The sequence below is a fragment of the Serpula lacrymans genome (assembly GCF_000218685.1).
Source record: "Serpula lacrymans var. lacrymans S7.9 unplaced genomic scaffold SERLAscaffold_6, whole genome shotgun sequence".
Taxonomy (NCBI): Eukaryota; Fungi; Basidiomycota; class Agaricomycetes; order Boletales; family Serpulaceae; genus Serpula; species Serpula lacrymans.
In genome coordinates, this window is record NW_006763295.1 from 869701 (window position 1) to 882734 (window position 13034).

Sequence of the window (13034 nt, forward strand, 5' to 3'; positions counted from 1 at the left end):
ATTTGGTATATTATGCACCCCAGCGACCATAGGTCAGAACTGAATGGGGGATGTTACCGATTATAACTACAACCAAACTGAATTGTACACACCTCTTGCTAGTCTCACCCGACTCTAGCAACTCTGGAGATACATACTGAGCGGTACCTACGAAAGATTTCGCGCGATCCACTAGAAGAGCGTCAGATACAAGGATTATGGACGAAATGAGCCTACAGACCACTTGGTTCCAGAAGTTTGCCGGTGCCGAAATCCGTAAGCTTTATCCGAAAAGCATCATCCAACAAAAGATTTTCTGGCTTTAAATCCCTGTATTTCTATTGAGAATATGGATACCCAGAGGGTACATCAAAACCAACCTATGGATGACGTCCTTGGAGTGCATATACTCCACGGCATCAACGATCTGAGCCGCATAATATCTCGCACAGGTTGTAGATAGAGAACCTAATCGGGATATGCATGTTTGCATCTCCCCATTTGTGGCAAGATCAAGGACGAAAACTAAGAAAACAATAACCTTGAACATGTAGATGATCCTGTTATCTTGAGGGCTTACATAAACTCCATTCATCTTGAAATGTCCAGTGTAGGTGGACTATGCCCGGGTGACCCGCACCTAGTTTGACTAGAGTATTTTTCTCCGCAAGAGCAACCGGAAGTTTTTGCTTGCGTTTCAGATGGCCCTTATCGAGGATCTTTATTGCATACTGCTGCCCTGAACCACGATGCGTTGCACGCTTCACCTACGTTATATGAATTGTCAGCACGTCCGTCCGGGCGGGTACAGGCGAGGCTAGGACGGACCTCAGAGTAAGAGCCCTCGCCGAGAGTTTCCCCAAACTCGAAATCCTCAGCACAAATACGACTAACGGAATGATTGCGGGTTTTCGAAGCTGAGCGATTGCGCGATTTCGACCGCGCCTTTATTGCTACACGCTGAGCCTCTGTTAATTCCGCCTCAGCGTTTAGGGTGCCGTTAGAAAAACCCAGGTCCTTTGTAAGGTATGCTGGTGGGCGGGAAACGATAGGAGTGGGGGACTGGGGACTTCTTGAGCGAGGAGAAGAAAATGTACGTATTGGACGAGGCCGTGGGGTTTTCAGGAGTAAAGAAGGGGTTGACTCAGAATCCGAAGAGGAGGATATGACCGAAGCATTTCTGCTGAGATCTGCCAGTGTTGGAGGGAAAGACGGCTCTGCGGTCAGCCTTGAGGTTTGGATATTAATCATCCAGCAAAGAGAAGGGATGACTGCAAGATGGGAGAGATAAGGTGGATGTGAAGGTAAAGGTTAAAGGTTAAGGATAAAAGACAGCAAGGTGGGTGTTCATTACTACAGTTCCGCAAGCCACTGCCGCCCAAAACCGGCAGCGGCTTTCCCACGTGCAATATCCCCACAGCGCTTATTCGAGCACCGCGGCCCCAGCGCACTGTGGCTTTCTTCCTCTCTACCAACCTCAATGTCCTCCGGCATCCCTCCAGCTCGTACTATCTCATTTTTATATCTCATCTTACTCCTGTAGACGTATTTCCTTCAATTTTTATTGCACCGAATCCGTTGCCGGCACTGTCGCACACTGACCAAAGCTCGCTCACAGGAAACTCGACGGAACGACAACAGCTTCCGCTTCAAGTATCGAATCTAGGCTCATATCTTTTACGGCAATCTTTACTGCGCAATCCAGGTCCGAGATATTTTCTTGGGGTTTGTTGTTCTGGGCTCGGAGTCTCGGAACATTGACGTCGCTCTACTCGTCACTTTCATCTGATTTCTATTCAGAGCTATCTCGACTGGGCCACAGATAATCTTTCGTGATAAGTAAGTTGCATCTTCATTACTCACGAACATCCTATACAGGACGATAGAAGTTGCGGCGGTCGTATCGAGCTGTTCGTATTTTGTGCGGACCTCATCGTCAACCAGCTTTCTCGGTGGCCTTTCTATCTTGGCGTGTCATTGACTTGTCTTGTTCCACGTCCATTCAACACGATGTGCCTCCTGGTCGCTCTTATATAGTTACTTATTATTCTGACGGCCGAGGTTGACGGCCCATTCATCATGCAGACTTGCAATCTAGGCGAATCTTGGAATCTTCTTGTCCTCCTGACCCATTTCCTTCCGTTATGCTCCGTTTTATTCCACAAGAAACAAGACCCATCCCGCATGCACCTCTGCACATCTTCCCCAGCTTTTAATGGACCGGCTGCTCCCACCCGTTGTTCCGCACTAAACATGTTAGTCACTTTTCCCCATTACTCGAGCTTTTTTCCCCTATCGCGGCGCACACCCCACCATGGTCCTGGTCTGTGACGTATCTTATGAGCCGTTGATGTCAATGCAACTCATCAAGCGTATCGGTGTGGAGCGCGGGACTCTCAGAGAAATCTTGAGTCATGCTAAGGAACGAAGCACAGCGAGATTCTTACATTCTTACTGAAAACAAACCATTGCCTTTTTATCTTGGACATGATTCAAGATCCACCAACAGAGTTTTAAAAATACAGTCCATTTCCGTCCACGACAACCCGTTCCACACACTCACAGCGAGGGAAGATGTGCCATAAATACAAGTGCACATAAATATATCTGCAGGTTTCCCTCTTGAGCATTCCCTCGCTTTACTCCACACTGATCAGGCTGTTGCTCGAGAGATATAAAAGGCAAGGAGCTGCCCATGAATATCAACCGCAGGTGTGACCTTTTCCACAGATTCTGTGGCGGATCAGATGCAGTAGTGCCAACGCCCTTGAAATGCAGACGATTGGATCAGGCATGCCATGCACGACCTTATACCTCGTATCTGACCATGAAAGCGCCCAACCTTTCTGGGTATTAATAGTAGTACAACAGGTTAGACGCTCTCCTAATTCTTCATTGTCCTTTCGAAGCCACGCTGAACAATGTTAGAAAACTTATCAATATATTACTCGTTTCCTCAGGCACGATGTCGTACACATCCTCTCGCACAGATGATGGTTTGATCAAGTGAGAGAATTGAACAATAGGAGAATGCAACGAGGCAAGAAAATTTACTGCTTAGTTGTCCATTGTGTTCCATATATGGACATGTAGTTTGAGCGCTTAGGGATATTGCTGTAGTTGAACCGACTCGCATGTGAGTTTTCTCGTTTCAGATGAAACGAGGCTCGGATAGCTTGCAACTTTGAACATTTAGCAATGATACGCCGCGGACTTGTGCCATCCTGGTTCAAGTTGTATTTGTCTTTCAGACGATCGATATGATAGCAGGAAATCAAATTTATGAACACCAGTTTCATTTCATTTCAATTTATTTATTGTACATTGATCGAGTCTCAGTTGAGGTAGAAGTTGAGTAGAAAAACAGAGCATTAAGACATACATCAGCTCACTACGAAATTTGAAGGTAAAACAGCATCAGGAATGGGGTATTTCACATTTTTTTTCTTCATTTATTTGATATAGATGAACTAGAATATAACAGTATCATGATAGAGGGAAATGAGATAAACAAATTGTTATCAAGAGAACACGGCACTGCAAGCAGTGACGAGAATTTCAAAACAGACGTAATTCCCGAGATCAAGTTAGAGCGAGGCGACATTGTGAGGGATAAGATTTAGCGGTGGGAGGATCGATATAACGATATAGCAGTTGCTCTTGGCGGAGGGACTTTTGTAGGGGGGGGGGGGCGGAGGGCAAGGGGGGCGGGGGGCGGAGGGCGGAGGGAAGTTATCTTTGATAGTGTGAGAGCCCTTTGGGAGATGTAGCGACGACAGGGACAGCAGGTGCGACAATTGTTGAGGGAGAGGGGAGGAGGACGGGAGAAGAGGGTAGAGGATGGATAGAGGATGGGTGAATAGGGATGACGATGACGACGATGGAGGAGCGGGCGGACGAAAACAGTACAAGGCTAACAGCAGAAGAAACGACGAGACCGTGAACCAAATCTATGTACGTAGAAAGCAATATGAAGGCATAAAGATTAGGCAAGTTAAATCGCGGGAGAATGATGACGAAAATGATAGATATCATCGGTCAATTGGTTCCAAGAAAAAAGTCCGTGAACTCGTAAAAGTCGTGATGCGCAGTAAATATGTTTACTGCAGTATGCAGTTCAAGCTTATTGCTAGATTAATTCGCAGAGACACTCCAGGGGTCGCACTGGGAAGCATGCTCCAATGGAGACTCTTGGATGACGGGATGCTTCCAGTTGGACGCGACGCGACGCGCAGAGGAGTGAATCACTCCAGCTGAAGGGCCCGATGAACCGTGTGACTGAACATATGTGTTGGTCGAAACTGGTTCTAAGACGGGCGTTAGCTGCCTGTGGTGTGGAGGCGATGGCTTCATACTTGTATTATCCTGCTGAGTGCTCGACCCAGCTCCCTCCATGGCCTCGAAGTTGAGGTACTGCATGACCTCTTGCGTGAACATACTGACTTGGCGCTGCTTCACCGACTCTGGAGCGTTGGTCGTGAACAGGGATGCGATATCCTGAGTCGAAGTCTCCGATGACGTTGACGTGAGGGTCTGCCTGGGGTCGATAGTCGCGCTCTGCAGTTCCTGCGACAAGGATGGGGCATCGGCAAAAGCATTCGCTAGGTCGAAATTCCCAAACAGATCTTGGCTGTCAAAGTATGACTGCAGAAGTTGCTGCGGTTGCGGACCCATTGCGACCTCAAGTTCACCGAGAGGGTTCGCCAAAAGCATTTGGGGATCGAAGTCATCGAGTTGGAAAATCGATGGATCTCCTGTCGCAGATAGCAATGCCTGCATGGAGTCTTGAGCAATAAATTCATCTCCTGGGTTGCTGGGAGACCAGCCGAGGATATTGCTCTGGTTACCAAAGGACGAGAAATCAAACGACAAAAATTCCTGTAAACAAGACGTGAGTAGACTAGTTTGTAAACGCGTACGACAGCGACATACCTCTGGGCTCTGAGAACTTTGTGATTCAAGTCGAGGCTGGCTCTGGCTGGAATCATACTCTGTCCACTCAGGGGTGGGGGCAGTAACTGCAGCTGCTGACGGTTGCGGTAGCATAAATTGCTGAGGATCCCACTGTATCGGTGCAACGGGAGGTTGAGACATCAAGGGGACAGGGAGCTGTGCCGTCTGCATGTGAGGTTGTGGCGCTTGCGCCAAAGACGCGAAAAACGCTTCGTAGGCTGGGTCGATGGGGAGAGGGTATTTGGATAGTGAGTTGGGAATGGCGTCTGGGCTGGGAGACGCGTGAGTAGATCCTTGAGCTGATGCTGAGTATGAGTGCGTGTAAGATGACTCGCTGGGTCCCGCTTGGGGTGAGCTAGTGTCACTAGGCGAAGGTGCAGCTGAAACTGGCGGGGAAGGTCCAAGTGGACCGAATCTAGCTTCGGGGTTGTAGGCTGGCATCGCGTAGGGGTGTGGTACGGCAGGAGGCGAACGTCGCCCGACGGCGTTGATGGAATACGGCGCTGAACGAGTCTTCCCTTTCTTTCTACTTTCTTTCTCCGCCTTTTTCTTTTCCTTAAGACGATCCTTTTCCTCCTTCTTCATCGGTTGGAACTTGTAGTTTGGGTACATGAGCTGATGCTGGGCCTTCCTGGCATCTGCACGACGCTCATACTCTGAACGAACTTGTTCTGATTCGTTGTTCCACATATACGAGACGATCTTCGATACATGTCCTTGGATTCTGCTTTCACCCTTCTTTGCTGGTGGGAGTGATCTCAACTTGTCTGAGCGATAGAGAATCCAAGCGTTCGGTGGACGAGGAGGCGGTTTATTGATGTCACGCGGCGCGGGGGGCATTGCATGGAACGACGATGAGATACGGGCGTATAGTGCTTGAAGAGAGAGAGGGAGGGAGTAGAGGGAATGGTGGAAAGGAAGGAGACTTGATGCGCGCTTTTGAGGAAGATGGAAACTGGGAAAAAGCGGCGGGTCCGTTTTGGTGGACGATTGTGGGTCCATCGTGTTGTGGCCTTGTTTGACCTGTGGACATACATGGACACATGGTCAGCACAGCTTTTGGGCTTGGAACTAATCCAAAGCAACCGCCAAAGCATATACTTGCCGTTTGCAAAAAAGAAAAAAAGAAAAAACCACACATGCGATGGCCACTCACTGCTGGCCTGTTCTCCAGACAAGGAAAGGTCCACCCGACTGGCTCCAGATCTCACAGCTGTGCCAGACGACGGCGTTAGCTGAGGCAATCACCGTTCACCCCAATACCTGTCTCCTAGTCATCCACAATAATGGGAGATAATGTGCGCAACGTCGAAGTTATCGAAAGAGACGCGAAAGCCATAAGCCTGGCACTGCTTTGGATTGGGACAACCGCCTCCGCCACCTCGCTCAAGTGACCAAAACACTAACTTGAAAGTTGAAATTCAGTAAATGAGTCTCTCGACTCTAAACATTCTGGTAGTGTTTCCCGTCGACAATATAGCTCACAGAATATCGCTAACGGGGTCGCTGTCATCATCAAAGCTACAGGTTGGTTGCCTTGAAAATTAGGTTCCGATCCTGGCTTTGCGATATTCAATAATGTCTCAAGGCGATCTCCGAACCGCATGGCTTTGTCTTCAAAGCTCGTTATCTTGGCTTTAGGCTCCGTCCTTATCACAGTCACATCCACTGCAACCTTCAAGCAAGTATTCGCAACGTTACCGCAGCATTGTGAAGCGCTGCTACCTCCGAAGCAATACGCTTCGTTTATCGACGAAGTTCACACTTACACGTGCACAATACAAGCATTCCTTCTACCAATATCACAATCTACCCTGAATGTGGAGGTAAATTTGTTACATTCATAAAATAGAATTCAGGAACTTTCTAACAGCATGTCTCATTGCTCTCAGCCACGGTTTGTAGCACATTTCGAAATTTCTATATACCTTCACTTCTGAATCACCGTGGCTCGATCACACACGCTGAATCCGGTGGTTTCTGCCTGTATAAGGAACAATTTTGGCAATGGCGTTTTTCTTATGACGGGTGCCTGAAATTTATACGACTGGCGAGCGACCCTAATTGGCCTGGGATTCGTATGATAATGAAGTAATTTTGCCAGAGGGGATATTTTGAATGTTTGGTCGGACGCATGTACGACAGCGAAGATTGCCAATCAAATTTCTTTGCTAATACATGTTCGATATAGAGCACCGCTCTCTTTTATCTCATCACGAACTTCTCTTCATGTCTCGCTCAAAACCCGTATCTTCTCGGAATTCTCCTCACTTCTAGCGTAGGTGGGCAGGAGAGGGTCTGCAATATCTAACTTCCAGAAAAACGCACCATTGTGAACTTCGAGGGACAGACCAAGTGCAGCAATGAGAGTCGTCGAACAACCCAGTTGCAGAGCTTTGGTGGCCCTGGAGTGTATGGTAGTCAAATCTCCTTGTCAGCAGCCGTCAGGAAAGCGTGAGCCTTTCACCAGTACCATCGTTCATATGGACTTGGAGACCAGTCATAATAACTGCATGGACATCGTTAGTGAGTACCCAGAAGGTGACGATGAAATGTTTACTAACTGCTGGGATGCAGCGAATAAGCAAAGGCATCCCTCTATTAACCGTTCGCTCAGTTCGCACAATATGTGACAATGTGTGCCTCGAGTACGGGGCCCAATACCTGTTAGTAACGTCGTGTCTCTTGATCCTTCCGCTTGTTTTGCTTCATTGGCGACAGCCAGAGCAATTCCGTCAGCAAGTATAGCTGGGGTCTTGTAGACCTGAAGGCCGGTGTCAACACCCTTATTAATTGACGTTGACTCAAAGTAACATTTTTGAGGCGCGTTTATGAACTGAACTATGCATTTACAGCGTGTAGTTATTTAATTGTTTACAATATAGACGGTGCACTAATCTTTGATACTGAACTTCTCGCCTACAAGATCTTCACTTAGTTTCCATAGTCTCTCTGCATTCTCCTCGTTTGTGGCCCCTTCTGGAGGCTTGTTTTCTGCAATATCACCATCCCACAAAAATGTGCCATTATGGCCTTCTAACGCGGGATCCAAAGCAGCAACCAATGTTGTAGAGCAACCTTGCTGCGTTGTCTTCTGCGGAGCTCTCTCGAAAACTCGACCTGCTTTTGCCTCGGCCGCAACAGCGCGTGCGAGACCATCTGCAAGAATGGAGTCGGTTACGTAGACTTGAAGGCCACTGCGAATAGCTAAGCCGGTGTCAATATGTTTAGGAGAAATTTTACGAGTTATGCTGAGAGTTGCTTACAGCCTGGATGAAGCGAATAAGAAAAAATGCCCTTGTTCTTCAGTTTCTTGGCAAGAGCTACGGAGAAAAGTATGTTTGCAGTTTTCGATTGGCCGTATGCTTCCCATTCATTATAGACTTTCCCATCCTGATATAAGATGCGTCAGAAACAAGGAAATATTTTTTACTCAAGGGAGCAGACTCTACCTCAAAATTCCAGTCATTAAACCGCATTTCTCCCGATCTATGTGCAGAGCTTGATACATTCACAATCCTAGCGCCAAGCCCCGCGTTCAAAATTTTGTTCATCAATAAATTCGTCAATAAGAAATGGCCTATATGGTTTGTCCCGAATTGGGTTTCAATTCCGTCCTCTGTCTTTCCATACGGACAAACCATAACTGCGGCATTATTAATCAGGATGTCAATCCTCTCCACAGAACTGTTGATTTCAGTTGCAGCTGAGCGTACGGAAGCTTGCGAACCGAGGTCTAGTTTGATGAATTTGGTAGCAACGGCTGGATATTTTGATTGAATCTCTTGGATAAGTGGAGAAATCTTCGACTCGGCGCGACCTGCGAGGAGGAGTAGAGCTGGACTGGCCTTGGCCAGGGATATAGCCGTTTCTGCACCAATACCACCTGGACTTGGTCCTGTGATGACAACTGTTCTAGGTCAGTAATATGTTCTTTGAAACATCAATAGACGTTGAAAGTCGCACGTACTGATTTTTCCTTTCACTCTGTCAGGAAAGGTTTGTACAACTTCGTCTCCCGTGGACGAGAATCCAAATTTAGTGAGTTTGACCATTTTCGCTGTAAAAAGTAAGTGATTCAGATGATCCTATTTGAACTTTCAAAGTAGTTCAAATGAGCACGCTCGTGGGACCGTACCTGTCTTAGAGAATATACGCCCTTGCGATGAAGTCCTATTGTAATGTCTCACCATGCAGGACCTCTTTATATCTTCGCATATTACAACATGTTCTTAATCATAGACCGCGTCGGTCGGCGAAAGCTTAGTGCCCTTTGTGGTAAGTTTCTTGCAATTTACCGGTGAAAGGCTCGCACCGAGTGTATTACAGACACAAAGAACCAACTGTCTTGAACCTGACACTGAAATTGTTGCTGCCGGCGGTGAGGTCAGCTCCCTCGGCATGCAGACTTCCATTTATGGTAATACAAGATTAAGATGGCCAATCAAGCCGAGCGAGACGTACTGGTGTCCTCCACGACGTCCACCTCTTGATCCGACTCGACTTAGAAACAGTTTCTTCTGATAACTGCCGTATATAGTTTGGTCAAAACTCATACATGCTATGGTCAGGTTGGATCGATTCACGGCCGTACATCCGTTTCTTCTCGCAGCGTCCCAGGGATTGTCTCCATCTTCAGGGGCGGACGTGTGCATAGCGAGATTTTTCGGACTTATTCGCAGTTGCATTAGCGTGTATTACTGCCTCTTCCGTCTCGTGACAATGGCGAGGGTCGAGCTTACCGTGCTTGTATCGATATACAGGAATACAGCCTTACAAGCTTCACGTATGGCATTCGTAGGTTTGTGTTGTATCTCGTTCTCAAAGACCATATTATCCTGACAACATGTTACAGTTTTCTTTTACTGACTCGGACGTGCCTTTTTTAGGAACGAACTTTTCTGATTTACTGCGACGGCAAACTCGAAAGAAGTGTTCAAGGGAGAACCTTTCATAGGCTGCCCGCACCAATGCCCTGTGTATGAGCTGTTGCGGATATCGTGCTACGATGAGTTAGTTGACATTTACCATGACTTCGATCAACGGCTAAGTCGACAAGCCTAGGTCCTTCAGACCTGAGTCTTTAAATAGCTTATTCGCGCCCGTGCAGATGACGTCCAGCTGATATCAAGATACCCCAGGTTTTTACCCCATGAGAATCCCATCGCAGTTTCTTTCATGTAAGTTGAGAAGCATTAGAAAACTCCTTCAAAACATGTCCCTAATGAGTATCTTCTCACTAATCATGCCCAATTTTTTTCCTACAGGATGTCGTAGTACGCTTTGACTCTTCTGCAAAAATTGAACGATAACTTAACATTGTTTTCCAGATAGTGCTCTACAAAAAAAGCTATCTTCGTGGTCATACCAGCCAAACGAGGGGAGCAGGTCAGGTTCATCTGACGTCGGGAAATCTTCGGAAGTGGCTGCATGATTGAGCCATGGCGCACAACGGCAAATTGTCTGCTAATTGTTCTAGAGATGCGCCACTGACTTACAAGGCAGTATACTGGAGAGTTGGAACATATGGGCAGTCACGAGATAGTGTCTATCTATGATGAGCGCTTTTGAGCTCGGTCCGCGTTCCCATTGGTGTAGTATAATACGTTGGATTGCGACGGAAGCTCGTGAGACCTTGATTTTCATCGCAACACTTGTGAGTACTAGGGTAGACGTAGATGTCGTTAGGAGTGGTGCAGCGCTAATCCATTTGACTACAGTGAAGATTCTATCCTTTGGCCACAATGTCGTCTATTCCCTTGTTGAAGCTTAACAATGGTCTCACTATACCAGCAATAGGTATGTCTTTGACAAAACAAACACACGCATCCAAAGTAAACTTGTCAAAGGTCTTGGTTGTTGGGGTGGTTTGACTTTGGAAACACGAGCGGCGGCAAAAGACTGGATCTTGGCTGCTCTGAAAGTAAGCGTGTCAACTTTGCGTGCCATTGATTTATGATGCAAGCGTGTGCCTTCTTTAGACTGGATACAGGCATTTGGATACGGCTTACGGATACGGTTAGTAAGAGGTTGCTCATGAGTGATGTTTGTGACTGAACAGAAGTTTAGGGACGGAGGAATCCGTTGGAAAGGCCATAAGAGAGTCGGGAATTCCTCGAGAAGAGATATTTGTGACCACTAAACTTCCGTACGTTGATATATGGCTGTTCTCGAATGCTAGGTGTTATCATAAACTCACAAACTGCGTTGATCAGTTACAATCATCCAGGACGAGTGTTCAAGTCTATCGACGAGAGTTTGGCTAACGCTGGACTGGATTATTTCGACTTGGTACGCTATAAAGTCTCGCCTTAAAATGTCTATGCGTGCTGAACGTACCACAAACCAGTACCTTATGCACTGGCCTCAAACCATAGCCTACCAAGGTAGTTTCACTTTAAGGTATCAAAATTATAAAACTTACATGGTATAGAGGACGATGACGATCCTAAGAACCCAGATGGATCCTTGAAGGCGGTGGATAGCCCTACTTTTAACGAGACTTGGGCCGACATGGAGCAGGTTCTTGCTAGCGGAAAAGCCAAGTCTATTGGCATCAGCAACTTCTCTATCAAGAAGTAAGCACGGAGTCTGAATGATCATGGTTAGGTGTTGTGCTGATTTTCGTTGCTAATAAAAAGCATAGAGAAATTATTAACGACCGCTAAAATTATTCCTGTCATAAACCAGGTCGAGTGAGTATATTTTAGTTTTTTCTTACGTGATCCTTAGCTTTCACCTAGATTACACCCCTATCTTGCTCAAAAAGAACTGTTGGAGTATTGCAAGGGCAAGGGCATTTATCTGACAGCTTATACCCCGACGGGTACGTCAATTACAAAACGTGTTATAAAGCGATGTTAAAGACATAGTACCTTTAGGATATGGCACAGTACGGGGAGACCCCACTATTAACCAACTCGCAAAGAAGTACAATGCCTCACCTGCTCAAGTTATCCTTGCATGGCACGTAGCCAGAGGTAACGCGGCTATACCCAAGAGTCAAGATGCCTCCAGACAAAAGGACAACCTCACCGTGAGTGCATGCCTCAGTTCTGTTTCCGCTTGAATATTGAGGGCCCTACCTATGCAGTTGATCACGTTGTCGCCGGAGGACGTGGCGCTGGTTAGCAGCCTTGATCGAGGCGAAAGGTTATGTAATAAGGCAGATGCACAAGGTAAAGTAAACGGATGGACCCTGGAGCAGATGGGCTGGTGAAAGTCTTCTTGATCAAGGGCCGAAAATAAATGTGAATGGAGTAGCCGCCGTTGTCTTTTTATACGTATTATATTACGACGGGTTGTACGATATCGATTGTGGTGTTTTCGGCGAACAAGCGACCAAAGTATTTTTGATGGCCAGGCGTGTAATGCGTTTCAAGTAGTAGCACGATGTTGTTTGCCGATCAACATTCGATTAACATGTAGACGCAACAACTTGCACTGCAGTTGTGAACGATCGTGCCACATCGTGAGGTATCCCAGCTATGAAATTCGAAACACAGTTGGAGCTTAAACATGAGTGGGTAGTGCCCTTAATGGCACGTTACCGTGGATCCTTTCGACCGCGAAGCTTTCGTGAGACTTTGGTACGTGAAAACTTACACTGACCACGACTGATTGATTCGACTCTGACGATGTAATAGAATGACCTGTTTTATGTTTTATACGTACGTCCCAAGAACAAGCAGACAACTGAGCAACTCACCAAGCATCAAAGGAAACCCACCGCAGTCGTTGTGACGTTAAGCTAGGCGACGACCGTGATAGCGCCGCAGGGTGTGTGAGCTCACACAAGTTCAGCAGCACAAATGTTTGAAGTAAATGCTTTACAGACGGAACATGGCAGCGTAGAATTGTGGGGATAGGATGGTCTCATGGGGGAATTTTGGCGTTCGTTTAAGTCTCCCGGGTGGACGACGGGACGGAAAAAGGCATATGAAGCGAGGATTATTTAGTTGGGCTCTGAGAGAGGCGAGAGAGTCTGTGCGATAAATATTGAAGAGGAGGTCGCACGCTGCGCGAGAGGTCGATCGAGGTGGACAACGCCCAGACATAGACCGAGAATTTTGATATTATGCTGGTTGCTCTTGTGTTTTTAT

At 46.9% G+C, this 13034-nt stretch overlaps 5 protein-coding genes across 5 annotated transcripts; 1 reads left to right on the forward strand and 4 right to left on the reverse strand.

Annotated features, from left to right (window-relative positions):
* Positions 1–559: 559 nt before the first annotated feature.
* On the reverse strand, positions 560–946 carry SERLADRAFT_465421 (uncharacterized protein; the record flags this gene model as incomplete). Its single annotated transcript, XM_007317430.1, has 2 exons — positions 560–746; positions 808–946. Coding segments are annotated over 2 exons (325 nt in total), but the record flags the coding sequence as incomplete, so codon positions are not given.
* Positions 947–3711: 2765 nt separating this feature from the next.
* On the reverse strand, positions 3712–5934 carry SERLADRAFT_437126 (uncharacterized protein; the record flags this gene model as incomplete). The annotated part of the gene is made up of 3 exons (XM_007317431.1): positions 3712–3929; positions 4131–4857; positions 4912–5934. 3 exons carry the CDS (start codon positions 5932–5934, stop codon positions 3712–3714), a joined length of 1968 nt encoding a protein of 655 aa, XP_007317493.1.
* Positions 5935–7205: 1271 nt separating this feature from the next.
* Positions 7206–7361, reverse strand: SERLADRAFT_387187 (uncharacterized protein; the record flags this gene model as incomplete). Its single annotated transcript, XM_007317432.1, has 1 exon — positions 7206–7361. A coding segment is annotated over one exon (156 nt), but the record flags the coding sequence as incomplete, so codon positions are not given.
* Positions 7206–9282, reverse strand: SERLADRAFT_465422 (uncharacterized protein; the record flags this gene model as incomplete). The annotated part of the gene is made up of 7 exons (XM_007317433.1): positions 7206–7458; positions 7510–8139; positions 8199–8325; positions 8385–8842; positions 8903–8992; positions 9071–9194; positions 9248–9282. 5 exons carry the CDS (start codon positions 9123–9125, stop codon positions 7826–7828), a joined length of 1044 nt encoding a protein of 347 aa, XP_007317495.1.
* Positions 9283–9392: 110 nt separating this feature from the next.
* SERLADRAFT_465427 (uncharacterized protein) lies at positions 9393–12376 on the forward strand (the record flags this gene model as incomplete). The annotated part of the gene is made up of 16 exons (XM_007317434.1): positions 9393–9734; positions 9788–9944; positions 9997–10112; positions 10200–10208; positions 10263–10588; positions 10653–10731; positions 10782–10855; positions 10914–10950; positions 11002–11080; positions 11148–11223; positions 11282–11318; positions 11366–11510; positions 11574–11627; positions 11676–11758; positions 11814–11968; positions 12026–12376. 11 exons carry the CDS (start codon positions 10677–10679, stop codon positions 12149–12151), a joined length of 921 nt encoding a protein of 306 aa, XP_007317496.1.
* Between the last annotated feature and the right edge of the window lie 658 nt (positions 12377–13034).